The sequence below is a fragment of the Kogia breviceps genome, chromosome 12 (genome assembly GCF_026419965.1).
Source record: "Kogia breviceps isolate mKogBre1 chromosome 12, mKogBre1 haplotype 1, whole genome shotgun sequence".
Classification (NCBI taxonomy): Eukaryota; Metazoa; Chordata; class Mammalia; order Artiodactyla; family Physeteridae; genus Kogia; species Kogia breviceps.
The window spans coordinates 62,784,160-62,811,416 of NC_081321.1; the positions used below are offsets into that span (position 1 = coordinate 62,784,160).

Below are 27,257 nucleotides of genomic sequence, written 5' to 3' on the forward strand. Positions count from 1 at the left end.
AAAGTAGAAGATACTCAAAATCTCTTAATCCAGAAGTTCCAATACTAGGTACTTACCCTAGAGAAACTTTTACAGATGAGACCTGTATAAGATTGTTCACTGCAGTATGATTTTTTTTTTTTTTTTTTGGCAGTATGCAGGCCTCTCACTGTTGTGGCCTCTCCCGTTGCGGAGCACAGGCTCTGGACGCGCAGGCTCAGCGGCCATGACTCACGGGCCCAGCCACTCCGTGGCATGTGGGATCCTCCCAGACTGGGACACGAACCCGCGTCCCCTGCATCGGCAGGCAGACTCTCAACCACTGCGCCACCAGGGAAGCCCTGCAGTATGATTTATAGTAGCAAAAAAGTCTCTTAGTAGGAGAATGTATGTGGTTTATTCATGTAATGGAATACTGTCTAATAATTTCATTAAATAAACCAGAACTACATGTTTCAGCACAGGTAAATCCCAAAAAACATAATGTTAAGTGGAAAACACTAAGTATTTTAAGATACAGTTTTATATAATAGGATGTAAAGTGGGATTTTTTTCTTGTCATCTAAGCATTTTTCTTGGAGCTCTAAACTGAGGACAGTAGTTGACAAAGGAGCCATGCAGTATAAACGGAGGAACCTGCTGGAAAGTGGCTGTGATTTGTACTGGAACTGTATTACCTCTAGTCTGTATAAGATAAAGAGAGACTTTAGTGGGAGCAAAGGATTCTTGGAAGAGTTATCAACTCAGGAGGAGTGCTGTAGTGTTTATATTGTCTTCCATGTGGGTTGCAAACAATTTCTCTGAAAGATTGGGGGACTTTTCAGGAGGAAAAATATTTCTCTGGCTGAATGTCTGCTGGGTTGTGGAAAATAGTTAGGCCTCCCTAGGGTGCTGTCTGATTGGAGTGTTAGAGTATTCTTGGAAAAGTGTGATTTGGGTCCCCTGGAATTACTGATGGCCCAGAGACTGGGGGCAGCTGCTGGTTTACTGGGGAAGTGTAAAGGTAAGCGATATATAAAATAGCTGTACAGTGGAAGAGCCAGGAGAGAGAGCTTCCTCTGTGTGTCCAGTGATGTTGAATTAAAGGTGTTTCCTTTGGGCCAGCCAAACAGTTTAGAGGCTAGACAGGCTACAGCCATCTTGAAAGAAACTTACCAAAGAGAATTGCCTGCTGGGCAGAGGCAACGCCAAAGTTATACCAGTGACATAGGAGCTGAGGACTTTATAGAGGTAAGCTGAAGAATGTCTCTTCTGCACCAGAGAATGTTATAGAAGGAGGTTCTGACAAAGAAAACCAGAGCTGACAGTAGTTAAAATGGTAAAAATGGATTTCATCCTGGAGCTATTGCAATAGGGGGAAAGGAGCCCTCGGTATAAAACGGCTCAGTTCTGAATACAGAAAGGACAATTGGAGATTTATAGCCAACAGGCAGAATGAGGTGGGGGTGATCAGTGGAAGGAAAATACTAAGAGGAGACATCAAGGATAGGGAGATTCTTGCTAAACCAACTTAACAGGATTCTTGCTGAGGGCAAGCCAGGGTGATCAGATAGCAAGGACAAGAAATTCTCTAAACTGACTTAGCAGGATTCTTGCTAAAGCTGGACTATGCAGTCCCAGTGAGGATGGGAGCCAAGGTCAAGGCCCAGTTGAGAAGATGATCAGAGGAGTCTGACTGCAGTTTGGTCAAGGAGAGAGTATTTCAGAATTCTCAATGTCCCACGTGAGAGAGGCAACAGTTGATACTGCCAATGACTGAGGATATTTGATAGCTGAGAGAAAACTACAAACAGCACCTAGCCTATGTAATATTAACTTTGCCTCTTTACTTCTCACTTTTCCACCTTTATTCCCATCTTCTGGTAAGCAGAATAATGGCTTCCCAAAGATATCAAATCTTAAACCCTGGAACTTGTCCTGTAAGTGTTACCTTATAAGGGAAAAATAATCTTTACAGGGATGATTAAATTAAGGGTCCTGTGATGGGAGAGGTCATTCTGTATCTCCAAATAGACCCTAATTGCAATTACACATATCCTCATAAGAGGGAGGCAGACAGAGATTTGAACACACATACAGAAGGAATAGCCCTTATGAAGCAGACCAGGGAGATTTGAAGATGCTGGCCTCAAATATTGGACTGATGTCACCACAAGCCAAGGTATGCCAGAAGCCACCAGACCTAGAAGAGGCTAAGAATGGGTTCTCCTCTAGAGCCTCTTTAGGGAACATGGCTCTGCTGACCCTTTGTGATATTGATGTTTGATTTTGATCTTCCGATCTCCAGAACTATAATAAATATGTGTCCTTTTAAGGCACTAAGCTTGTAGAAATCTATTACAGGATCAATAGAAAACTAACACATATACCATCCCACAGTACTATAATAATTTGTTTGCGTAGTAGTGAGAACACAGATAACAGGACAGTAGACTCTGCCTGAAGGAACCAAGGAAGACTATGGTGACTTTTGAAGTGTGAATTGAAGGATTTGTAAAAGTCTGCCAAACCTGAGATGGGGTGTGCCTTCTGAGTAGAATAGCTAACATGAGCAAAATGATACTAAGGTTTTTAAAGCACATGACTTCTTGGAATGGCTGGTATAAATAAACAAGTATGATGCTTGGAAGGAAAAAGCTGGAAAAAGTAAGGTGGGGCCAGACCATGCGATTTTGTATGACTGCTGAAATGTTCTTCATTTACTCTATATGCATGATTTTAAGGATTTTAAGCAGGGGAGTGATTGGAACAGCAGTGTAGACAGACCTTTTAAGAGGATATTGTAGAGGCAAGACAGAAAAAGGTGGTCAAGTGGACATTTATATCTAAATGCAATGTTATTCTTTGGAATGGATTTGAATAAGGATGACTTAACAACTTTATATATAATGGAGAAACAGTAAAGGCATTGCCTGTTTAAAATGGAAAAAAAATAAGGAAATAAGGATGTACTGTCATTATTTTTTTGTAAAATTACATTTGATGTTTCTGCCAATGCCATATGCCATGAAATGAAAGACAACACTTATTTTCAGATTTGATTGTATTCTTAGACTACTCAGAGATCATAAAAAATTAGAGATTATAATTTTAACAATGTGGCTAGATACAAGGTGAATCTGAACATTAGTAGTACTCCCATATATTACTTACAACCAGCTCCAAAATGCAATGAAAATGATTTATATAGGTCCCCATCTCCATACTACTTACTAGAATAATTCTCAGAGTTATAGTAGTCAGGATAAACTAGGTTTTGCTGCAGTAGCAACCCTAAAATCTTAGTGACATACGTGTCAGTGGTTTGCTACACATGCATTATGGCTGCTCTGGGACCCAGACTGATTATCTGCTCTCTGAAACATTGCCAGTTTCCATGGCTGACGAGAAGTGAGAGTAAGGAATTGCATACTGGCTCTTAAAACCTATTTTCTTGACAGCAACATGTCTCTTTTATTCATATTCTCTTGGTTAAAAGAAAAAAGTCACTTGGATTTACCTAATTTTCCAGGGACCAAGGACATACAAAACTACCATGTGCTTGGGAAAAGAACTGGAAATATTTGATGTGTAGCACTAATGATTATGGTAGTATTTGTTTTTTTTAACAACTGATTATCAATTTATTAAAAATGTTGATTTAAGCATCTGCACTGGTGACTTCAGTCTCGACTCCTGGCTCAATACTGGTAGAAGTGATCTGCTTGACAATCTCAGAAGGACTGTGCAGGTCATTGAGTCCCTTGTGGATCCTCATCTGGAAAAGATCCCAAGTCTTAGAACCTTCACCACAAGGAGTTTTCTTTGTAGTTATTCTCAGAGTCTTGGTAGGCATCTGAACTGGTCCTTTTCACTTTGAGATTCTTTTCCTTCGTGCCTCTGATCAGGTCAGCACATCCCTTCTCCAAAGACTTCACGTTGTGGCTGGTGAGGGTGATTCTAATGCGGTGAATCGCCACCTCGGGCTCCACTGGAGTCTTTCCGGTATCTTTAAAAGCCATGGCTGCGGCGTGGCTTCCTGACTGACTTGTTCCTTGGTGAGAGCGAACAGCAGTAAGTTAGGAGCAGGAGTGGGTGGCCCGAGGCTCCGCTGCAGTGGCAACCCTGTCTTCCTCCAAGTGCTATGGTAGTATTTAAATATAAAAGTCAGGACCAAAAATGCCCAAGGAAAAAAATGTATGTGATTATAAAAGTATAATTCTTGAAATATATCAAAAGCATAGATAACAGCTCTAACAATGGAACAGAAGTGTTTAGATCAGTATGAAAAGGTTAGTATCTAATCTTCTCTATACATAAGAATCAGATTCAAATACATTAAACAAACAAATTTCAGGACCAAAATAGAATAAAATGGCCAAAGGATAGGAACAAGCAATTCTCAAAAGATGAAATAGAATAGGAAAATATATTTAAGGTTGAGAGTTCAAGTATTATCTACTCTATTTAAATTAAGGGATAATTTAAAAATAACACCTAGAGTCAGTGAGTCTATGGAGAAATGGTTAATCAGATATTGATGATGGGATTATAAGTATAATCCCTTTGCAAAAACAATTTAGATATTGTATCAAGAACCATAAAAATTTCATACCCTTTAAGAATCTCTCTCTAGGAATTTACTCCAGTTAACACATTTTTGACCAGAAATGTATTAAGGTCACAGGCATTAGTTTCTACAAAAATCCCCTGGTCAATAATGGGTTAAAAAGAAGAAATGCTAAATGAGTTAAAGGAAGTATTTTGTTGTAGTGAGGAAAAATCCATCCATTTATTCTTTTTTTTTTTTTTTTTTTTTTTTTTTTTTTTTTGTGGTACGCGGGCCTCTCACTGTTGTGGCCTCTCCCATTGCGGAGTACAGGCTCCAGACGCACAGGCTCAGTGGCCATAGCTCACGGGCCCAGCCGCTCCGTGGCATGTGGGATCTTCCTTGACCGGGGCACGAACCCGTGTCCCCTGCATCGGCAGGCGGATTCTCAACCACTGCGCCACCAGGGAAACCCTATTCTTTTTTTTTTTTTTAAGTTATCCTTTTTCTTGGTTTGTTTTTTAAATTATTATATAAGTTTAAGGTGTACAGCATTGTAATTCAACATCTGTATACACTACAAACCAGGAGTCTAGTTATAATCTGTCACCATACAGTTGACCCCCTTCATCCCTTGCTCACCTCCCCCCAATCCCCTTCTCTTCTGGTATACACTAATCTGTTCTCAGTATCTGTGAGTTTGTTTTTGTTTTATTTTTCTAGATTCCACACATGAGTGAAATCATACAGTATTTGTCTTTCTCCTTCTGACTTATTTTACTTAGCATAATACCCTCAGGGTGTATCCATGTTGTCACAAATGTCAGGATTTCATTCTTTTTTATGGCTGAGTAGTATTCCATTGTGTACGGATATACCACATCTTCTTCATCCCGTTGTCCATCGATGGACACCTAGGTTGTTTCCATGTCTCAGCTATTGTAAATAATGCTGCAGTGAACATAAGAGTGCAGATATCTTTTTGAATTAGTGTTTTTGTGTTCTTTGGATAAATACCCAGAAGTGAAATAGCTAGGTCTTATGGTAGTTCTATTCTTAATTTTTTGAGGAATCCCCATACTATTTTCCACAGTGATTATTCCAATTTACAGTCCCACCAACAGTGTACAAGCATTCCTTTTTTTCACATCCTCTCCAACATCTGGTATATCTTGTCATTTTAATAATAGCCATTCTAAGAGGAAATGTAAAAGGGAAGAATATAAAATATATGAATACTGTGATTACAGACTAAAGATATATAAATATTTGGGCAAATAAAGATTGTATAGCAGTATTGAAGGAAATTTGCAAAATTAGGTTAAATTAAAAAATAACACTTCTTCCTAAAAACACATACTCTAGTCTAATAGTGAAAAAAAACCCTGACAAATCCCAGTTGAGGGTCATTCTACAAAATATCTGACTAGTTCTCAAAACTGTCAAAGTAATCAAAAATAAGTAAAGTTTGAGGAATTGTCATATCCAAGAAGAGCCTAGGGAACCATGACCACTTAAATGTAATGCGATGCCCTGGATGGAATCCTGGAACAGAAAAAGGACATTACCTAAAAACTAAGGCAATCTGAATAAAGTATAGATCTCAGTTAATAATGTATTAATATTGATTGAATAAAAACAAATGTACCATACTAATGTTAGATGTTAATAATAGTGGAAACTGGGTGTGTGGAATATGGGAACTGTGTACTGGTTTTATAAATCTTAAACTATCCTAAATAAAAATAATCCTAAAAATAAAGTTTTTTTTTCTTTTCTTTCTTTTTTTTTTTTAAGGAGAGGGAGAAAAATATACATATAGGCATTTGTTCATCAAATGTCTGTGGAAGGAAAAAAAAGTGTGCCAGATTTATGTATATTGTTACAAGTATGTATATACACATAGATTAATACTAGAAGGAAATGAAGTGAAAACCAGTTTTTAGTGAAGCTAGAAGGTGATGAACATTTTCCTAGTCTAAAATTTGTTGGAAGCAAGCAAAGTGAATTTGATAGTTTGGATTGAGACAGTGGTGGTCTTACAGCATAAAGAGAACCTACCTATGCCTCAAGTTGGCCTCTCTTTTTTTAGAAGCAAAAATCACATACTGTTAGCCAGGGATTGGGGACCACAGCAGAGCATATAATATAGCAGAGACTTCTTAGTTACTGAAAAAATTGATATGAAATCTTTCCATTATATTACCAAATCATTTTTGTCCAATCTTCCCTTAAAGAGGGTACATCAAATAGATTAGTAAGAAATTCTGTCCTGAGTGTAGTGCCATTTGCTGGCACTATTAATTAAATACATTTTAAGAGAAAGTTATTTTATAATTTTGTAGTGGCAACTGCTTTTCCTTATCTTTCATTGTTCATATGTTTAATGCTTATGCTGTCCTCTCATTATATATTCCTTTTTAAAAATCCTTATGGTATTCCTAGAATTTAGTTCATTACTACATAGATTTTAAGGAGGTCTCTCACATTTGGCTCATCAGTTTTGGCTAAGACTTAAAACTTTTTTTCTTTCTTCTTGTCAACAACACTTTATATTGTTTTAGTTTCCTCATATACATTTAATGGAATTAAATTTAAGAAGCTCAAAATTATATAATTAAATACAATCAGCTTCTTGATTCAGAGTCCAACCTGTTAGAATGATACCTGGCAGCAGACATTTGCACAGTACAAGTTACAAGCATATGGTGGTTAAGCCCTACTGGTTTGCTAGTTCATCTGTGTATATTTATGGGTTAATGCACCAAAGGCAAGGCAGGTAACACATGTCTTGTAGGTAACATGTATGTGCCCTAGAATTTTATTGAATTGATTTTGTGCTCTCTCTCTCTCTCTCTCTCTGTTTGGAAATGCATTTATATTGAGAATTATGGCATCTTTTCATACCTATATTTGCCATTGTATTTTGCCCTCTTTGGATTATCTTCATATTCTTTGCCCATTTTTCAATGTGTTGTTACTCATGCTTTTCTAAGAGCTTTTTTCTTTAACATTAGGACTGTTATTACTGATATTCTTATATTTAAATCTTTGACCTGACTGGAAGTTATCTAATATAAGGAGTGAGTTGGGAATCTTATAGGAAGAGTTCTTGACTGAGGCCTGGTCCTGCCGGGTAGTCACTTCTCTAGGAAGCCTGGGAAATTGATTTGCACTCTGACTGGTTTTTCATTAAACATTCAGGTAAGTCCTAGAGCTGTTTTGAACAAGTTACTTAGACCTGGTGAGCACCAGACATACGGTCAGAGTCTCCAGAACAGTCAGGAGAGTCCAGAGTGGCACAAAGGCTCCCCAGAACAGGAGGGTGCATGCTTCTCTCACCAGGAGAATGGTGTAGGCATCTACCTGTATGTTCTCATAGGATGTGTTGCTGACCTGGGAAGCTTCCATCTGGGAGCATGCTGCTCTGAATTCTGCTTTGTGTGGCCCTGCTTTTTCAGACAAGTTTCAGCATCATATGCCATTAAAAAACTATATCCTTGGCTGTATTTGTTAGCGTCTTTCTACCAAGCACATCACCCTTCTGTGTTGGAGCCTGTTTAGTTTTTTTTTTTTTATCCCAGTTGGCTAGCCAGTTGTCCATTTATACCATTTACTGAATAATATGTCTTTCCCTCCTGATTCTAATTCTCATTCTTCAAGCTCTATTCCACTGCCCTTTTTATCACTGCAGTACTCCTATTTTTTCTTTAGTTTACTTTCTGATGTATTGTCATTAATGGCAGGGCAAGTCCCTGTCCTTATTACCCTTCTTTCTGAATATTCCTGAACTTACTCTTGCATGTTTGTTCTTTCAGATATACTCTACCATAAAACCGATTCTTGGAGCACCTTTTCTTATAGAGCACTTATTAAACATCTATATTTGGTTGGTAATAAAGTACTGTGCCATAGAGCAGGGGTCCCCAACCTTTTTGGCACCAGGGACCGGTTTCGTGGAAGACAGTTTTCCCTGGCCTGGGGGGTTGATGGTTCAGGCAGTAATGCAGCGATGGGGCGGCAGATGAAGCTTCACTTCCTCGCCCACTGCTCTCCATCTCCTGTGTGGCCCGGTTCCGTAACAGTCCACGGTCTGGGGGTTGGGGACCCCTGCCATAGAGGATTTGATCAGTGTTGCCTCCCTCTTTGTTTTAAATGAATGTAAACTAAAGATTAATAGGTCTCGTATTTTTTAAAAGTTGACTAGATTGTATTAACTATATTGCACACAGACACTTGCTAACTAGTTTATTGGTTATATAATTCCATCCAGGCATGTGAATAAATACGTATTATGGAGTCTGTCATCTTGATATGCCATCCAGAGTTTGCCTGTATCTGCCGTATAAGTTTGAGTTTTATCATATTGATTTCTCTTTATGGCAGCTGAGCTTGTCCCAGCTCTTTTCCTTCCTGTCTGCTACTTGAGCAGCAGGTTTTGGAGGTGCTTTCTCTCCTTCTAGTTCTCTTCAGCAACTCCTAGGGCTACAAAAACCTTTGGCTGTCAATTTAAGTACCTTAAGGATCCTTCTCGTGGCTGTAATTTCTTTATTCCAATATACAAAATCATTGTATGTTAGCCTTAGAAGGGATTTTGGAGGACTTCTAATCTAGTGGTTTTTAAACTTTTAAAAAGGAGCTGAATCTTTTTTTAAATTATTAAATAAATATTATGTAAAGCCCCAGTATCTAAAAAGAGGCTAAATAACAAAGTACTTTGTTTAAGAAGGGAGTGAATTGAGTGGAGCTGAAACTATCAAGCTCTTTGATGCCCTGATGTTGGTTCTTGAGGCACCTGGGTAGAACTCTAAGCTGATCTTATTCATCCTTCTCTTTTTACAAATGAGGGACCTGAATCCTACCATAGTTAACTGCCTTGCTGGGTTGTAGCCTAGGTAAGAGAATGGCAGACTTTCAATTCAGTAGCCTCTCAGTCAAGGACTTTTTCTGTTATACCATGCTGTTTCTAATGGAATTACTGCATTCTTAAAAGTTACAATGACCTACATATGTATTTTTTAATTAGTATTACTTTCCTTGGCAGAGATATCAATTAAATTGCATCTTGGTTCCCATTAAAATCAAGGAAAAATTATAGGATTTTAGTGTCATTAAATATTTGTATGTTGAAAATTTACCTGATGTATAATAGCAAATTTATAATTAAAAAATTAATGTCATCTATACATTTATAGGACATATTTATTTACATTAACACAGTATTTTTTATCTTATGTTTTTAAAGTTTAAAAATCACAACTGTTATTCCTAGGCCTAGTGATAGTGGTGGTTATCTTGATAGAGAGTGTTGTCATTTGTCAGATTGTCAGGTTACTAGTTCTAGAGGTGAATCAGTTTCCAATGTGATTAAAAGTGAGAAAAAGAATTTAAGTCCGTGTTATTAATTTTTTAAAAAATAGTACAAGAGGTTGGAGATTTGCTTAAACACCATTTCCTCTACCTTTTTAGTGGGAATAACTGTACCTCTTGAAAATTACTCTAAGGATTTATGTAAAGCCATCTTAAAAAAATCATTCCCTTTACTAAAAAGTAGAAGTAAACAAATAAAAACTGTATAATTGTGATAAAACAAATGCATTTAATTTTTAAATGTTACTGGAAAAATAGTCTGATTTCTAGTACATTGGAAGGTCACATTTGGCACTGTCAGTGGGACAAAATGGACGGTAGATAAACTGAGAATACAATTTAATCATTATATATAATAACAGGTCTCTGGGGATAAAAATAAAACTAAAATCACATGAAAGCATTACAGTAGTAAGCTTTAAAAAAGAGTTATTTTTTATTTAATGAATATTTGTTATTTGCCTGTAAAAGCACCCTATTTGTCCTTAGTAAAAAAGAATAGCAGTTTGCCCTAGCAGATTTTCATATTGAAATAGTTTTTAAAGTTATATTATTACTTTTTGGCCCTCATGTTGTCTTTATTTAAGTTTTAACTTAGCTCTTGCTTCTAATCTTTGACTTATGTTTCTTATCTACTTTGTCCTTCCATTTTGGATTGTAAAGGCCTTGAGGGCAAGAGACAATATTTGGTATTTGCATATTGGTTTGCAGTACTGCTTCAAGTCACAGTGGAACCTGACACAAAGAGCAATATAGTGCTGTTTATATTTAAAATGTTTATGTTTTGTTTTGATTTTTAAAAGATAATTCATTATGATTTTTAAAATCTTGATTATGGAGTTTTTTGGTACTCTCTTAAACTTTGCACTAGCTTTACCCTGTCCTGGGTTGGGGTCCCAGTACATTGTAGAGGGCTTTGTTTATAGCAGACTTTCAGTACATGTTTTGTTGGACATTTTACTCCATTCTGCTTGTAAACTATGGCCAGGTTTTTATTTTCCTTCAGATGTCTTATGATCCTATAGAAAAAGTCAGAATCGAAGGTTTAAAAGGTTATTTTCCTTATTGTAGGGGAGAATAATATCAGAAAAAATTTAGAAAAAAAGGAAGTGCTACTGATCTGAGAAATGTCTTTCTTTTATCTTGCTCCACTGAATATAGAGCGTAGACAAGTTGAGAACTGGAGCTCAGTGGAGAAATTAAATAGAAAAGTTTTAAAAAATTAAATAGGATAAGTCTTATGTATTGGTTAGTTTCATCAATTATTCAGTGTTGCATACACCCAAAATACTATACCTGCTTGTGTTCATATTTAACCAGTTCTATTTTAATGGAGTCCAAGAACAATCTACCAAAAAAATCACTTAGTAAATTATATGCAGTATGTGTAATATGTTGTGAATCTTGGCTTAAGACTGATGTCTATTTTCTTTCTTCTGCAAATGTGGATTTATTATTATTACGGTGGTATTTTAATATTGTCGGTGGCATTTTCATAAGGAAAGGTTATATACTAAGCTAAATTTGCTTTTGTGAAACTTTAAAATTCCCTATTGTTGAAAATATTCAGTAATATTGTTAATAGTCTTCAAAATGTATGGTTCAAACAAATCAGTATTGGAATTTTCCACATAGATTAAATGGCTAGAGTGAGCTAAAGATAATAGACTTTTTTCTCCATTGAAATACCATAAATTAGTATTATTAAATATCAGTGACCAAGAGAGAATGAATTGTTCTAAGGAGTTAATTCTCTCCAAATATCTTGTTATGCCTTATCCTTTCATTTATGTGTGTGTCCCTGTAGGAGAAAAATATCAGAATCATAGAAATTTGAACGGATGGTAGTAGAACCAAACATGCTCAGTTTTTCTGTTTTCATATAAAAGAAGTAATTGTATCTTAGTGCTATATTGAGGAAGCTGACTATGCATAGCAGATTTTGTATTTTAAATAGAAAATTGCACATAGCATATAAGTTTTAAATGGATGTAATATTCTATAAAGCTGTTTAATTAAATTTTTATATAAAAATTAGTTTCTTTAAGGGTGTTGACATTTTTAGAACTACTCAAGCAGATTTACGTTTTATTAGAATGCCCTATTGTTCTATATTCACCTAATAGTAGATGCTGTAACAAGCCCTCAGCATGAAGGAGTATAAGAAAAGGTGATATCTGAGAATAATAGAATAATATCCCTGGGTTCCTTTTTTAGGACCTTAGTTTTTATTTGGCATGTGATGAAAGTTTTGAAGTAGAGTGTTAGAGCTAGGGGGTTATGCTGGAATAGTAGAAAAATTGGTTGGAGAGAATGAGAGTTGATTTGATGAAGAAGTAGAGTTCTGTGGAGCTAAAGATGAATTTCAGTTACTGATTTGTCACTGATTTACAGTTTTGCAGCTTTTTGTTTTGAGAGTGTGTATAAGGGGTAGATCTGTTTGAACATGCTTTTTCTCCAAAGAGTACAGACTTCATTCAGCATAAGGTTAAACTTAATCTTTTAAATAACAAACATTCTTCAAACAGCACAAAAGCAATAGTAAAATACTGAAATATTTTCATACTTCATTTCTCAATTCTTATCTCTGTGTAATTTTTTTTCTTCAACAGGAAATCAAACCTCAAAGCCATTATAGCCATGGATATGGTGAACCCCTCGGACGGAAAAGTCATATTGATGATTACAGCACGTGGGACATAGTTAAGGCTACACAGTAAGTTTTTTGTTGCAGTTGTTTTTTTCTTTGACATCTGTATTTTAAGTGAAATATACATTTCTTTCTCTTTTTTGATATTCTCTATTTGGTAATTCTATACTTGGTGAGACATTGTTTTCGTACTTTCCTTTAGTTCTTTGTACAGATTTAAAATAGCTGATTTAAAGTCTTTGTCTAGTAAGTCCAATGTCTGGGATTCTTCAGGGACAGTTTCTATTAATTGCTCCCCCCTGCTCCCCATGGGTTATACTTTTTTGCTCTTCATGTCTTGTAATTTTTTGTTGAAAACTGGACTGTTCAAATAATGTAACATGGCAGTTCTGGGTATCAGATTCTCCAGGGTTTGTTGTTGTTTGTAACATTTCTGAACTAATTCTATAAAGTCTGTATCTTTGTCATGTGTGGCTACTGAAGTCTCTGTTTGGTTAGTTAGTGGTCAGAGACTTCTTAAATCCCTAGAACCAGTAAGTCTTGATCTTTGTCAAGGAACTGTTTGTGCAAGTGCAAGTTGAGACACTCAGCACTCAGCCAGGCAGCTTACAGCTCTGCCTTAACCTTCACTTTCTGCTTGCGAAGAACCTCAAGGTCAATCAGAAGTGAGAGCTTAGGGCCTTCTCCAGTCTTTGTTGAACATGTGCATGGCCTTCTAGCTTCCCAAGAATATGTCTGAGCTTTTCAAGCCCCTGTGGATATCTCATTCGGCAGTTTTTGCTTAAGCTTTTTGATTTGTCTGTTGTTTGTCCCAACTGCTTTCCATCCTCTCAAACAACTGTTACATTAAAACATTTGACAAACATCCCAGAAAGGAGGTTTTAATGAGTTTGGGTGAGGTCTAATAGGTAAACCTTTCAAGTAGACTCTTCCAGGGATCCACCATATAGGTGAAATAATGACTCCTCTTTGAGAATGAGGCTTTGAAGGAACTCCATTCCTATTCTGCTCACTCTGCTTTCAGTACCAGGAATACAACTTATTTTTCAAGGCTGCTGGGGAGCTGAGGATGGGACTGTGGTATTTTAAAACACCACGGAGTCCTCTGTTCTTCCTGAAATTCAGCTGTTTTTCTTGACTAAAGATCCCTTGGATTGCTGAAAGCCTTTTGTTAACTTTTCCAGAGTTCTGAAAAAGTTGATGCTGCCAGCTTTTTCATTACTTTTGAGGAGAGGCAAATTTTTGGAAGTCCTTAGTCCACTGTCACCCTACTTTCCTGAATGTTGTATGTAGTCAAAAATCAAAGCACATTGTACCAACTGTATTTAGTAAACAAATTATACTGCTCTACATTCATTTTTCCTTTTGAGACTTTGCTCCTATTAATGTATTCTTTCTCTCCATTGTCATTAATCTGTCTCACCCTAATGCATGATTTCCATCAGCAAATACACTGCAGCATCTTTCATGTTAAGACAAAAAACAACCACCTTTCTTTGTTTCTCAAATACCCTTCTAACTATGCTTTTTCTTGAAAAGTATCTGTGTGTGCTGTCTATAATTTCTACCTTTTAAAACATTTATTTAAATTTTAAAACATTTCAATCCTACAGATAAGTATAGAGAAGAATATAACTGTCAGATTAAGCAGATGCTAACATTTTGCTGTAATCGCTGCAGGTTGCTCAGCATGCTGTTTTCCTTATCTCCTCGAGGAAGCCTCTCGAAATTGCTGTGAATCATTCTCATGAACATTCTTGTACATGTCTACAAACATCCGTAAACAAATATATGCTATTATAATGTATGCTTAAAATTTACATAAGTTGTATTCTACACTACATATCCTTTTGCAGTTTGCTTTTTAAAAACAAACAAAAAAACTATGTAGCTTTTGTGATTTATCAGTGTTGGTAAATAAGGACCTAATCTGTCCTGTTTAACTGCTTTGTAGTATTCTATCATTCCTTATCGAGGTATACTTTAAATCTTTTCTACTGTTTCATTATTTCAAGCATCGCATCAGTGAAATGTCTTACTGCCTGTTCCCCTGTGCACATAAACAAAAGTTATTCTAGGGTAGACAACTCAAGTGGAGCTTCTGGCTTGTTCAGTATGTTCTTTTTCAGCTTTACCAGTTCTTGCCAAATGGTTTTCCAAAGTGGCTGTGCCAATTTATACCCCTATCTGCAGGAAATGAGTTCTTTTTCCACTGCATTTTTACTCAGTTCTAGTTTTGTCACACTTACTAGTCATTGTCAGTTTGATAGCTGTGAAATGGTTTTTCTCTCTTTTGATTGGCCTTTCTCTCATTACAAATGATATTGAATATATTTTCTATTTTATTGGCCATTTGGGTTTCTTCCTGTGTGAATTAACCATTTTAAATATACCTATTTTGAGTTCGTCTTTCTATAATTAGTTTGTAAAAGTTCTTTATGTATTTTGATGGAGTCTGCAAAGAAGTTAGTGAGATCTGTGTCCCTTTCATGTCCTCTATGAGTCCCATCTGCCACTCTCCCAGCCCCTTCCCACCCCTAGTCATGCAGCTCATGATTCAGTACTCCTCTTCAGTGTATCCAAACTCATATTTTTTTCCTGTAACAATGTGCTGGAACTTCTCTGGAAACCTGCACTTCTACAGAGGCTCTGTCATCTGTGGTGACTGTGAAAGACAGTGTTGACTGGGGCTCCCAGATGGTGGCTGAGAGGGGCTGGAGCCAGTTTGTGGGCCACTGTAGGGTCCACAGCTAGGAATAGGTCTGTATGCCTGGTACCCAATGCATGGGTGGGTGAGACTCTCCCAGCTCTCTTGGCTGATGGTGCTGGATCCCATAGTGCCCACAGAGGTCCGTGGATAGAGGCTGAATTATTATTGTTGGACAGGGGACAAAACTATGAATGTCTTCTTCCACCATGATGCTGACGTCACTCTGCAGTCCATTTCTAAATACTCTTTTTTTCTTCCATTTGTTTAATCTTGTATAGTACCACATTGTTTTAATTATTTCTTAGTCTTCAAAATGGTCTCAGCTAATCTTGGTCTTTTACTCTCACAAATGAATTTTAGGGTTCTACTTGGGAAATTCATGAGATATTCATTTGGGGTTTTAATTAGAATTTCATTAAATTTGCAGATAATTTTGGGGGAAATTGGGGTATATATTTCTTTAGGTCTTACTTTAACGTCTTTCATTAATTAACCTTATTTACAGTGAGAGTAGTATAATTAAATATGCTTTCTCATTATTATTTTAGATAGTTTAATGTTTTATTTTACAGTGACAGGGAAATCTGATCCTAAATTTATTTTATTTAGATACTTTGTTTTCATGATTTTTTGGCTGAAAAAAAGATAAATCTCACAAAGATACATGATTCCCTAATGGAAGAATTACAACATATGCTACATTTATTAAGTTACAGTAATTACTTTTCAGTACTATTCACTAAGTAAAGATTTTACTAAACTTTACCTTGTAAATGTACATTTTCTGATGATAGTTCTTGCAAACTAATAAGGTTTTGACATTCTTGTAATTACAGCAAATGGGTTCACACGTTAGAAAATTGTTTCAAAATTTTTTAGTGTGCCCATATAAGAATGTTTTTACAGTTGTTGTATAAGATCTTTCAGAAACTATATTATATAATGATAGAAACATTTCCAAACATACAATTTTAAAAAAATATTCTCTTTATATATAGTAGGTGTTTTTCTGAAATGAAAGTAGTTAAGTTTCTCACTGTGTCTGAAATACCCTCTTTGCCTTGAAGGGGAACAGACTGACTGTCTTTACCTTTCTTAAGAATACAGTGGACCACTGAACAACACAAGTTTGAACAGCTTGGATACACTTAAATGCGAATTTTTTTCAACAAGTACATACTACAGTATTAAACAGTCTGCAGTTGGTCTAATCCACAGATGCGGAACTGCAGATATGGAGGGCCAGCCGTAAAGTGATATGTGGATTTTTGACTGTGGGAGGGTTGGCGTCTATAACCCCCATGTTGTCCAAGGGTCAACTGTATATGGTAGAATACCAGTCACAGTTCTTTGCCATCGCTACCTGTGCCCCGGTCCCCCAAAAAGCCAGCAGATTTGAAACACTTGTCTTTTTTGTTAAAAGGAAAATGCATGCTCACTTTTAAATGTTAGAAAAGTAACCAGTGATTCTCAGTATAGTTAAAAAGACTTTTATCATCACTTATCTCATTCAAAGTGTGAGGTAGATTCTGCTCTTTAAGGTAATATGCCTAGTTCACTTAACTGGGCACATATAATCAATTTTCTGAAAAAGAACAAAGAGCTGAAGGAACTTCTGTCATCTCCTGTGAATTGTGGAACTCTTGCTCTTCCCTTAGGTTGATTTACCTTGTTCGTGTGTGTGTGTGTGTGTGTGTGTGTGTGTGTGTGCGCGCGTGCACGTGTACACATGTAGTACAGAGCCCTTGTAGGGCAGCATTGAAGCAGTGAAGGCTGTATTAAATATTAGCGCAGCTTAATTTCTTTCTCTATTAGCTAAGACACGAATACAGTTTTAATATTTGTTTCTAATGTTCCTTTATTAAGCCACCTTTCCCCCAACCTCACCCTGTGGTATATCTCCCCATTTTGGAGACCACTTTAAGAAATTACAAATACAGTCAAAGCTCATTTAATTTGTTTTTGTGTCTCATATTTCCAAGGATCCAGTATTTTGTTTAGGATAAAGTTGATGGTTTTTGAGGTTCCATGATGGATTCTTAGTGGTTTGTTGTACTGTTCTTTTTATTTTTGCTTATGCTTGAAAATGTCCATAATACAAAGTTTTAAAAAATATATATGCTGCCACAGAATGACCAGAAACAGAAAGGGAGGAAAAGGTCAAGCTGTCTGTGTGCACCTTTCTTCTTTATTTAATGTGAACGTCTTTCCTCAAATTCTCCCAGTAGACTTTCTCGTATGTCTCATTGGCTTGAACATACAGGACTCCTCCTGCACCTGCCCTGCTCCCACCCCTACACTTCCTTTCTTACTTGCCTTAGGAATTTTGAGGCTAAATTTGTAAATAAAGAATTCTGAGGTTGTAAGACATCCTTTTTTCTCAGTGCTCTTCTAAATCATTGATAAACTCTTTGTTACTGCTTCTTTATGATTTAACATATTTTAACATAGCTGTATGTATTTTTATAAGCTGCTTTAAGTGTTTTGTAGAATAAGTGGTGATATTAAGATAAACAAATAACTGAGACATTTTATTTATGTTATCCTTTTCTCTTCCACTTTATGAGTTATTGCATTCTTATAGATGAAAAATTTTTAATTATAAAATGGGTTAGTAATAAAAGCTGTTGGAATATTGATATCTTTAAGGTAACATTTTATATTGAGAAAGCCATTTTAATTTCCAGGTTCCAAAATGCAGCATTAGTTTCTTCTGGAAATGCTATTTTCAGCTTTAAATTTCTTGTCAAATAGTGGTAACAATTGCATGTTTTCTTTCTTTTCAAGATATGGAATATATGAACGCTGCCAAGAATTGGTGGAAGCGGGTTATGATGTACGGCAACCAGACAAAGAAAATGTTACACTCCTCCATTGGGCTGCCATCAATAACAGAATAGATTTAGTCAAGTAAGCATTTCTGTATTTTTAAGTAATTAGTTATTACTGTAAAATTATTAGAAATAATTATAAAATATATAATTCTAAAATTCATAGCTTTTAAAATGTAGATTCTGTGTACTTTTTTCCTGAAAAAAATTGTTTTTAACCTATATCGAATGCTTATTATGTGACAGATACGATGCTGAGTGCTTTTCCATGTATATTTCCTTAAATCTTAATTCTTGAAGTAACCCTGTGTGAAAAATAACAATTTTACTGCTGTCTTAATGATGTGGAAACTGAAGCATAAAGTGGTTAAATATGCTACCAGTGACATACAACTGATAAAGGTTGGAGTCTGGACTTTAACTCAGGCAGTCTAACTTGTAGTTTACATTTTAAATATGAATTCTGTGGGTAAAAGCTACAAAAGGAAAGAGAGGAGTTAATAATAGCAGGTAATAATAAACTAATTTCACACCAGCATAAATGAAGAATACTTTATATACTCAGTATAAATTATTTTTATTACTTACTGTTCATCTGCTTGTTCAGTAATAATAAGAGGTGGTTAGATAAGCAGGAGTCAGGATGATAAGGAAGTCTTAGTAAATCTGGCTAAAATAGTCTCTGGCAATTTGGATATAAGATTTTTAGATAGAGACATGAATCTGAAATGAACTGCTTGCAGGTGTGCCTTTTAAGTACAGCATACAGAGTCTAGAGACAAATAGGATATTAATATCAGGTAAAAGAATTTGCCCTTAGAGTACTAAAGAAAGATTAAGCAAGTAATAACTAAAGCATTGAAATCCATGAATCACTTTCTTCCGAAGAGCTTATTTCCATTTTATTTGTTCCTTTTTTCCCTTCATGTATATCTAACCTTTCCTCTGCCTGCAGTATGGGTCTCTTGATGTCTAAATTCCGTTTTTGTTTGTCAAAAAACGTTTTTATTTCATCTTCATTTGTGAAGGAAATTTTCACATGGTATAGAAATCTAGGTTGGCAGCTCTTTTAATTTTATTTTTGTTTTTTGCCCATTGAGAATACCATCCCACTGTTTTCTGACTTCTGTTACTATTGAGAAGTCAGTCTAAGTATTACACTTTTAAAGGCTTTTCTTTCTTTCTTTTTTCTGGCCGCTTTTAAGATTTTTTTTTCTTTGTTTCTAGTTTCCTGCAGTTTCATGATGATGTTTCTAGGTGTGGATTTCTTTTATTTACCCTGAATAAGTTTGCAAGAAATTCTTGATTCTGTGGATTAATGTTTTCATCAGTTCTGGAAAATCTCAGCCATTATTTCTTCAAACATTTCTTCTGCCTCATTCTCTTTTTGCTCTCCTGGAACGCCAGTTAAATGTGTGTTTGACCTTTTCATTGTATGCTGTGTCTCTTATCCTCTCTTCAGTGTGTACTGTCCTTTTTTTCTCTGCTTCATTCTGGAAACTTCTTCTGACTTATCTTCCAGTTCATTTATTCTCTATGTGTAATCTGCTGTTAAATCTAGTCAATGAGTTCCAATTTTATTTTTTAGTTGTAGAATTTTAACTTTTTTTAAAACTTGCATTATTTGATTCATTTGTTGCTGTACTTTTCCATCTTGTCATATACTTGAAAATATAGTTATTATATAATCTGTGTCTGAGAAGATAGCATTGGGAGTCTGTATGGGTCTGTATCTGTTATATTATTCCTTTGTGTGCCTGACTGTCTTCAAATGTATAATAGACATACTTGAAAACTTATTTGTTGAATAATTTGAGGCCTAAGATGAGAAGATACCATTTGTTTCTGCTAAGCCCAACTTTAATTTAAGGCTTTAGATTTTCTGGATCACTCAGGTGGCTGAAGACCATGCTAGAGCCAGGTTTACTTCTCATTCTTAATTACTCCTACAGTGCAGCCTTTTGGGGTCCCAGCCCTTATTTTGCTTTTGTCTGCTTATTAGCTTGCCTCTTGGCCAACTCTTCTTCAATTTGTATCAGCAAATTGTCTCTAGGGTAGATGGTGCCCAAGCAGTTTTCTAATTTCTCCCAGTTTTAATCTTCTGAATTTTAGCCAGGTAAATGCTCATGATCTTCTTAGGAAATATTTGCTTTTAGGAAATATTTCTTTATTTTGTTGAGCTTCTTTTTAGTTTTCTTTAATTGGAGGGTTGGTTCAAATTATCTAGCCTTCTGTAGTATCTGTATTTTTTAAAATTACTGTTACTTTAATCAAAATAGTACGTAAACAATTTAAAAAATCAAATAGTACTTAAAGGCTTACAGTGGAAACAGCAGTTCCCCTCCCCACTCCCTGGGTCCTGTACCTCAGAAGTAACTATCTTCAGTACTTTATCTGTTTCTTTCAGTACTTACTCTTGTATATTACATTTTTATGTTGTTACTTTTATCTAGAAAGTTATTTTCTTTGCACAAATGATAGCAAATGCTTTTCTGCTCTTTTTATTTAATTTATGTATCTTCAAATTTTTTCATATCAGTGCAACTAGAGCTACATCATTCTTTTTAAAAAGCTGTATAATGTTTAATTGTATGGATTTAGTTTATTTAATGGTTTACCTATTGGTGAACATTTAGATTGATTCTAGTGTTTTTACTATTTTATACAGTGTTGTAAATAATACCTTGTTCACATGCCATTTTGCTTATGTTCTTATATATCTGCAGAATTCTTAGGAGAAGGAAAGTAAGGAGGATGAATTTTGAATTTTAATAAATATTGACATTTTTGTGCTGTTTCTTGATTTGTCAGTTATTATATTTTGACTTTCTGTTTTGGGATAACTAGATGTCCTAGAACACCTCATCACTAATACTTCTTCCTCTGTCCTCTGTTATAGTTTTTTTTTTTTTTTTAAGTGTCTTTGTAGATTTTATTTTATTTTATTTTTATTACTTTTCTTGCGGTATGTGGCCCTCTCATTGTTGTGGCTTCTCCCGTTGCGGAGCCTAGGCTCTGGACGCGCAGGCTCAGCGGCCATGGCTCACGGGCCCAGCCGCTCCGCGGCATGTGGGATCTTCCCGGACCGGGGCACGAACCCGTATCCCCTGCATCGGCAGGCAGACTCTCAACCACTGCGCCACCAGGGAAGCCCTGTTATAGTTTAAGTTAAATTACTATGCAAAGTTTAAATTGTTGTGCATATGTAAATTCTCACTGATAAGCCCAGAAGTGTTCTATAATATCTGTTATTTTCCTGTAGAATTTTTATTTTTGTCAGAAGTATAATAGTTGCTTTCTTTTTTCACTTGTTTAACTTTATGTATATTGGAACTAATTGTTCCCATTCTCATAGACAGAACTGTAAAACCCATCTGTGTATGCAAACAGTATCAAATAATTTATTGGTTCCTTTTTTGGTGGAGTAGGGAGGATGAAATCATTTCTGAATTTCTCCATCTTTCTGTTCCAGCCCAGACTGTTTGCTCTTGAGAATTACACACAATTGTCTTGAGACTTACCTTTGCAATCATTCTGGGAAATCCCTTTGCTCCAGTGTTGGTTTCAGGTTCCTGGATCTCAGGTTTTTCTCTCTGTTGGTTTACTCTCTGGTTTTAGTTGAGCACCTTTTTCGATAACTTTCTGAGAGAGAAAGAGTGCTTGGGAGGTAAATCTTTTGAAGTTACTATCTCTTCTGCCCGCAAACCTTATTGGGTGTTTGGCTGAGCATAGATTTCTATATTAAGCTTAGTTTTCTCAGAATTTTAAAGCATTACTTTATTATTTTTTTGCTTCAAGTGTTATAGTTGAGATATATTTGATCTCATTCTGTTGATCAAAAAATTCACATTTGTCTTGTGTTTAAAAATAAATAAGAAACTCTAAAATGAGAAATACAGACAAAAAGTCTTGATGTTGCCTTCCTTATGGATTGTTCCACCTTATGGGCAAGTGAGGTTACAGAATAAAGTCACTAACTATAGAGTGGGTTAATAACTACAGTGTCTGTGTATATTATGTCTTCAGAGGGGTAAACTTAATTTCTTTCTTTTTTTTAATTGGGGCATAGTTGCTTTACAACGTTGTGTTAGTTTCTGCTGTGCAGTGAAGTGAATCAGCCTTATGTATACATATATCCCCTCTTTTTTGGATTTCCTTCCCATTTAGATCACCACAGAGCATTGAGTAGAGTTCCCTGTGCTATACAGCATGTTCTCATTAGTTATCTATTTTGTACATAGTAGTGTATATATGTCAATCACAATCTCCCAATCGGGGGGTAAACTTAATTTCTTACAATTCATAGTTTAGCAAGTTACTTTCCTAAAACAAACATAATGGTGAGTAAATGCAGTTTTCTATAGTAACTGGTATTTATAGCCTCAAGATTAATTTTTTACTTTTCAGTCTAGAATTACACCCTTCTTAGAAGCTACAGCATATTACTATTTCGTGGATCCTGGCAGAAGATACATGACTCAGGTAGATACCAAGGACTTTATTATTCATAGCACAGCAACTAGCGTGAACATCATATTTGCATAGCTCCCTAGGTCCTATGGGAGTGGCTTGATATGGTCGATGCAGCACACACAGTGGATATTCATTGCTTTTATAGTACATGGGAAGCAAGGTCGCTCGCTCTTTGTCCCAGAGGGAGACACTACCTTATCTCTCAAGGTTGCTTGATGCAAACACAACTCTGAGAAATGGCCTGTGTAAAGAGTGGTCAGGACCTTGCAGTCTTCTCATATACTCAGCAAGACATGGGAGCCACCAAAGACCCATGGAGAAGTGTCCCTTCTAACAGTTATGTTCCATCAGGATGTATTATAGGAGCTTGCTTCAAGCAAAGTTAGTTGGGTCACTTTTCATGCTGATAAGATATTAAAGTAAGTATAATTTGGAAAGGAGGAGACCTTCACCTGGCCTGGATTTCTTATATTCCTAGTGTTTTCAAGTGGAAGTCTTTTAACTATTTCTTAGATTTTACCCTGATATAATGAAATAAAAAGGATTAGTGCAGGCTTTGGTCTTCAGCAGTCTCCTGTTACTTCAGGATTCTTTGTTAGCAACAGCTAGTAATGCTTGTAGTCTCTGATTTCAGTTTGATTTCAAGTCAAGGTGTTGTTAACGAATATGGAGCTTTGTTAAAAAATGTGTAGCTTATAATTTCTGAGAGCAGTGTGTGTGTGGCTTATTCTTCCCTGGCAACATATAAGTTTTTATTCTTTATTTCCCACTTTGTGAAAGTTTACATTATTGTGCATTGATATGGTCCTTTTATAGCTATTGTGCTTTAGGGAGATGTTCTTAATTTATCTTCTAATCCTTCTTTTGAATTTCTAATTTTATCTATAGCGTTTTCAATTTGAAGCATTCTCTCTTGATCTCTACCCCCCACCCCACTTGAAAAAAATGTAAATTTTTTTTCTTATGTCATGAGTATATTATCTTCTCTTATTTTTTGGAGGCTATTTATTATAACTTTAGTTTTTTAAGTTCTTCTTCTCTATATATCGTCTATTTTGGGCTTCTTCTGTTTATTTTGGTCTCCTTCCATGTTTGAAGCTTTCCTGAACTATCTGGTCGTGTTTGACCATTCATATTTAGGAGAGACATAACAAAGCAGATTGGAAGTTGTGGGACTTAGGAACCTCCCAAATGTCCCTTTAGCATGTAAACTTTCATTGCTGCATTTTCAGTGTCCAATATATTTCTGTGATGTAATTTCTTGAGTCTTAAATTTCTCTGGAAAGATGCACTGAATACTCTTTTTGGCAAAGACTGAATGGTTGACTGTTAAAATCCACAGGAGCATGAGGAGTTTAGAGACACTAGAATGAATCTGAACTTTAATAGAAGAGTTTGAATGATCACTATAATAATATTAAAAATTTAAGTAGTCACATTTTAAGATTACAGTGCACAAAGAAAACTAGTCTAGCTTTGTCAGCTACTTGATTGCTTCCATGTCACTAAAATGCTCTTGTGATGCTAAATAAACACTCACTTTCAATGAGAATATAAGTTAGAAAATGACAATTTTTCAGCAGCTTATATTGACTTTGAACCAGTGTTTCTGTTTACAGTCCAGCTTCTTATTACTTTCTTTTGAGGTGACTATTGCCTTTAATCCCTTAGCCCTTCTAGGGTTTTTTTTTTTTTTTTTTTGTGGTACGCGGGCCTCTCACTGCTGCGGCCTCTCCCATTGCGGAGCGCAGGCTCCGGACGCACAGGCTCAGCGGCCATGGCTCACGGGCCCAGCCGCTCTGCGGCCTGTGGGATCTTCCCGGACCGGGGCACGAACCCATGTCCCCTGCATCGGCAGGCGGACTCCCAACCACTGCGCCACCAGGGAAGCCCCTTTCTAGGGTTTTATAACATATTCTGCTTTGCTTCTCATTGGTGTTCTCTGGAGACATTTGGGTTTTAGCTCGTTGCTTTTCATCTTTCAAGTATTTGTTGCTATCTCTTGTTCATTGATATTCTCTTCTCAAAGAGGCTTGAGTTTAAAAATAAGAATTATACAGTCTTCTCAGAATTTTGTAGTTTGAACTACGGTCTTAAAGCTACAAAAAATAACATGTTATAAAAATATAGTATTTTGCTTCCAGAGGTTTACAATGAAAAGGTGATAGAAGTTACTCTTCTTCATCATGCAGAAAAAAAAAAATTCTCCTATCCTTTTTAAAAAAAAAGTTGTACTTTAGAACTAGTTTGGAAATCATTCATTGCCATAGTCCTAGCAATGTGAGTAAAAACACGTCTCAGGAACACATATATTAACTATAGAGAAGGTAATAAAATTGCTTAAAAAACTTTCTAGTTGGAATTTTAAAGAAAATATTTCCTATCAAAGTTGTTCTTTGGCTGTGCTGTACTTCTCTTTGGGCTCAAAAAATCATTTTTAATTATTGCATTAATGTCTACTGGGTACCTTAAGAAACAGTTTAGGAATATTTGAATGTTTGTGTTCAGACTGTCTGACATTTTGGACTGGAAATATTTTAGTCTAGATTTTAAGTTACTTCAAACTGTGTGATAGAGTGGTATTGGGCCCTTCATTGCATAATGTTTTAAAAGCACCAACTTAGGGGCTTCCCTGGTGGCGCAGTGGTTGAGTGTCTGCCTGCCGATGCAGGGGACACGGGTTCGTGCCCTGGTGCGGGAAGATCCCATGAGCCATGGCCGCTGAGCCTGCGCGTCCGGAGCCTGTGCTCCGCAACAGGAGAGAGGCCACAACAGTGAGAAGCCCGCATACCACAAAAAAATAAAATAAAAATAAGAGCACCAACTTAAATGTATAAAGCAGAAAATATCTGAATCAAGCTTTTAAGTAGTGAATATATTAAATGTTTGGAACTATGGGCATTAAGAGTGAATGCATTAGTGATCTAAAGCAGTAATCACTTAGAACAGTTTAAGAACCTCAATAATATACATATGTCAAACATTTGCCATCAAATGCCTTGAAATCATTTGTATTCAAGATTCATTGCATTGATCAGTTCCAAAACAAGCATTATATAAGCAGCTAGGTCCTGTTCATTTCAGAGAATATCAAGATGTTATGACATGAATATAGTAAGAAATGAGGTTGCTCTTTCTTTTTAAAGAAACACAGCTTTAAAAGCATAACAGATAGGCATCATAAAGAACCTTTATGTTATACTTTACAATGTATAAAACTCTTTCACATATGTTGTTTGATTTAATCTATAGTAATCTTGTGAGGAAAGTAAAGCTGAGCTTAAAAAGCCGAGCTTCTACCCATGGTAGGCTATGTGTCTGGCCTGCTCTACAGCTGTTGTAATTCCAAAATTCTACCTGATGCTGCTGTAGGATCCAAATCTTTGTGGTTCTCTGACTGCCTTCTTTTTTATATGATTGTTATTTGGCTTTGCTATTCTTTAATGTAATTTTTAAAAATTACTTTTCTTTTACTTCTGGAACAAAAGAGAGTGATATGTTTGATGTAAAATTCTCCTAATATATTTCAGAAACTCACAAAAGATTGTTTATTGTCAAAGGCATAAACTAGCATGAGATCTAAAATGAAAAACATTTATTTCTTTATTTTTCATACAGTTTCTTAAAATTGAAAATGAAAGTTGTCTTAATTATTTAAAATTTTGTCTTATAGATACTATATTTCGAAAGGTGCTATTGTGGATCAACTTGGAGGAGACCTAAATTCAACTCCATTGCACTGGGCCACAAGGTTTAAATTTAATTCTGGATTTTATTTTTCCCTTTGGTTCCTTTAGCAGTCTATAACTAAGTAACTTTAAAAAAATATGCGGAAATGAATGGGAGAACTTGTTATGCCAGTAATGAATATCAATAATGTGCTAACGTATTGCTGTCCAGTGTTACCTGCATTGGAAGCAAAGTTTATTGTCCAAAGTGTCCTTAAGGAATTAACCATGCTGATATTAATCCAGTTATAAGGTGGGGTTAAATTTTGGAATACTTTTGCAGCCTACATATGTTTACAATGAAAGAAGTATCTAGTTCGTGGGACAATTAACGTCATATTGGAATAAGATTAATAGAATATAGTAACTATTTATTACATATTTAAAGAAGTTATGAGTATCTATAAATTTTCAAAGACCGTTTATACCAGTTAAGACTTAAGAACATAAAATCCTAAATGTGTCTTGACATATACCTATTTTAAAATAACATAAAATAAGATTTGTGTAATCTTTTCCACCATTACCCTATTTTTTAAAAAAAGATCTTTCCAGCATTTCTTTTTTGAAATAACTTTATATATTTAAGTGTTTATTCTTTTACGTTTTAGACAAGGCCATCTATCTATGGTCGTGCAACTAATGAAATATGGTGCAGATCCTTCATTAATTGACGGAGAAGGATGTAGCTGTATTCATCTGGCTGCCCAGTTTGGACATACCTCAATTGTTGCTTATCTCATAGCAAAAGGACAGGTAAAAAAAAGTCACAATGGGGTAGATTTTAATCAGACGTTCTTCATGGTTTTAATACCTAATATCATTGGTGTTAACAAGTGTACAGTCTAGTGATATTTAAATAGTACTTTCTGGTTGATGAAGAGAATAAATAAATATATAGTTAGTTTGATATTGAACTGTTTAATGTAGTTAACATAAAAATATGAAAACCAGTTATGATCCAGATAATGATCCATTAAGGTGGGTT

The 27,257-nt window shown here is 35.6% G+C and overlaps 1 protein-coding gene and 1 pseudogene across 2 annotated transcripts in view; one reads left to right on the forward strand and one right to left on the reverse strand.

Moving 5' to 3' along the window:
• ZDHHC17 (zinc finger DHHC-type palmitoyltransferase 17) overlaps positions 1–27,257 on the forward strand; it is a 238,643-nt gene that overhangs the window by 155,362 nt on the left and 56,024 nt on the right. For both annotated transcript variants that reach the window (XM_067009784.1, XM_059081716.2), the window contains 4 exons: positions 12,490–12,593; positions 18,025–18,147; positions 26,215–26,292; positions 26,881–27,025. In XM_067009784.1, coding sequence (XP_066865885.1) covers positions 12,490–12,593; positions 18,025–18,147; positions 26,215–26,292; positions 26,881–27,025 — 450 coding nt within the window. The remainder of the gene's footprint in view (positions 1–12,489; positions 12,594–18,024; positions 18,148–26,214; positions 26,293–26,880; positions 27,026–27,257) is intronic.
• LOC131766919 (small ribosomal subunit protein uS10-like) lies at positions 3,620–3,980 on the reverse strand (annotated as a pseudogene).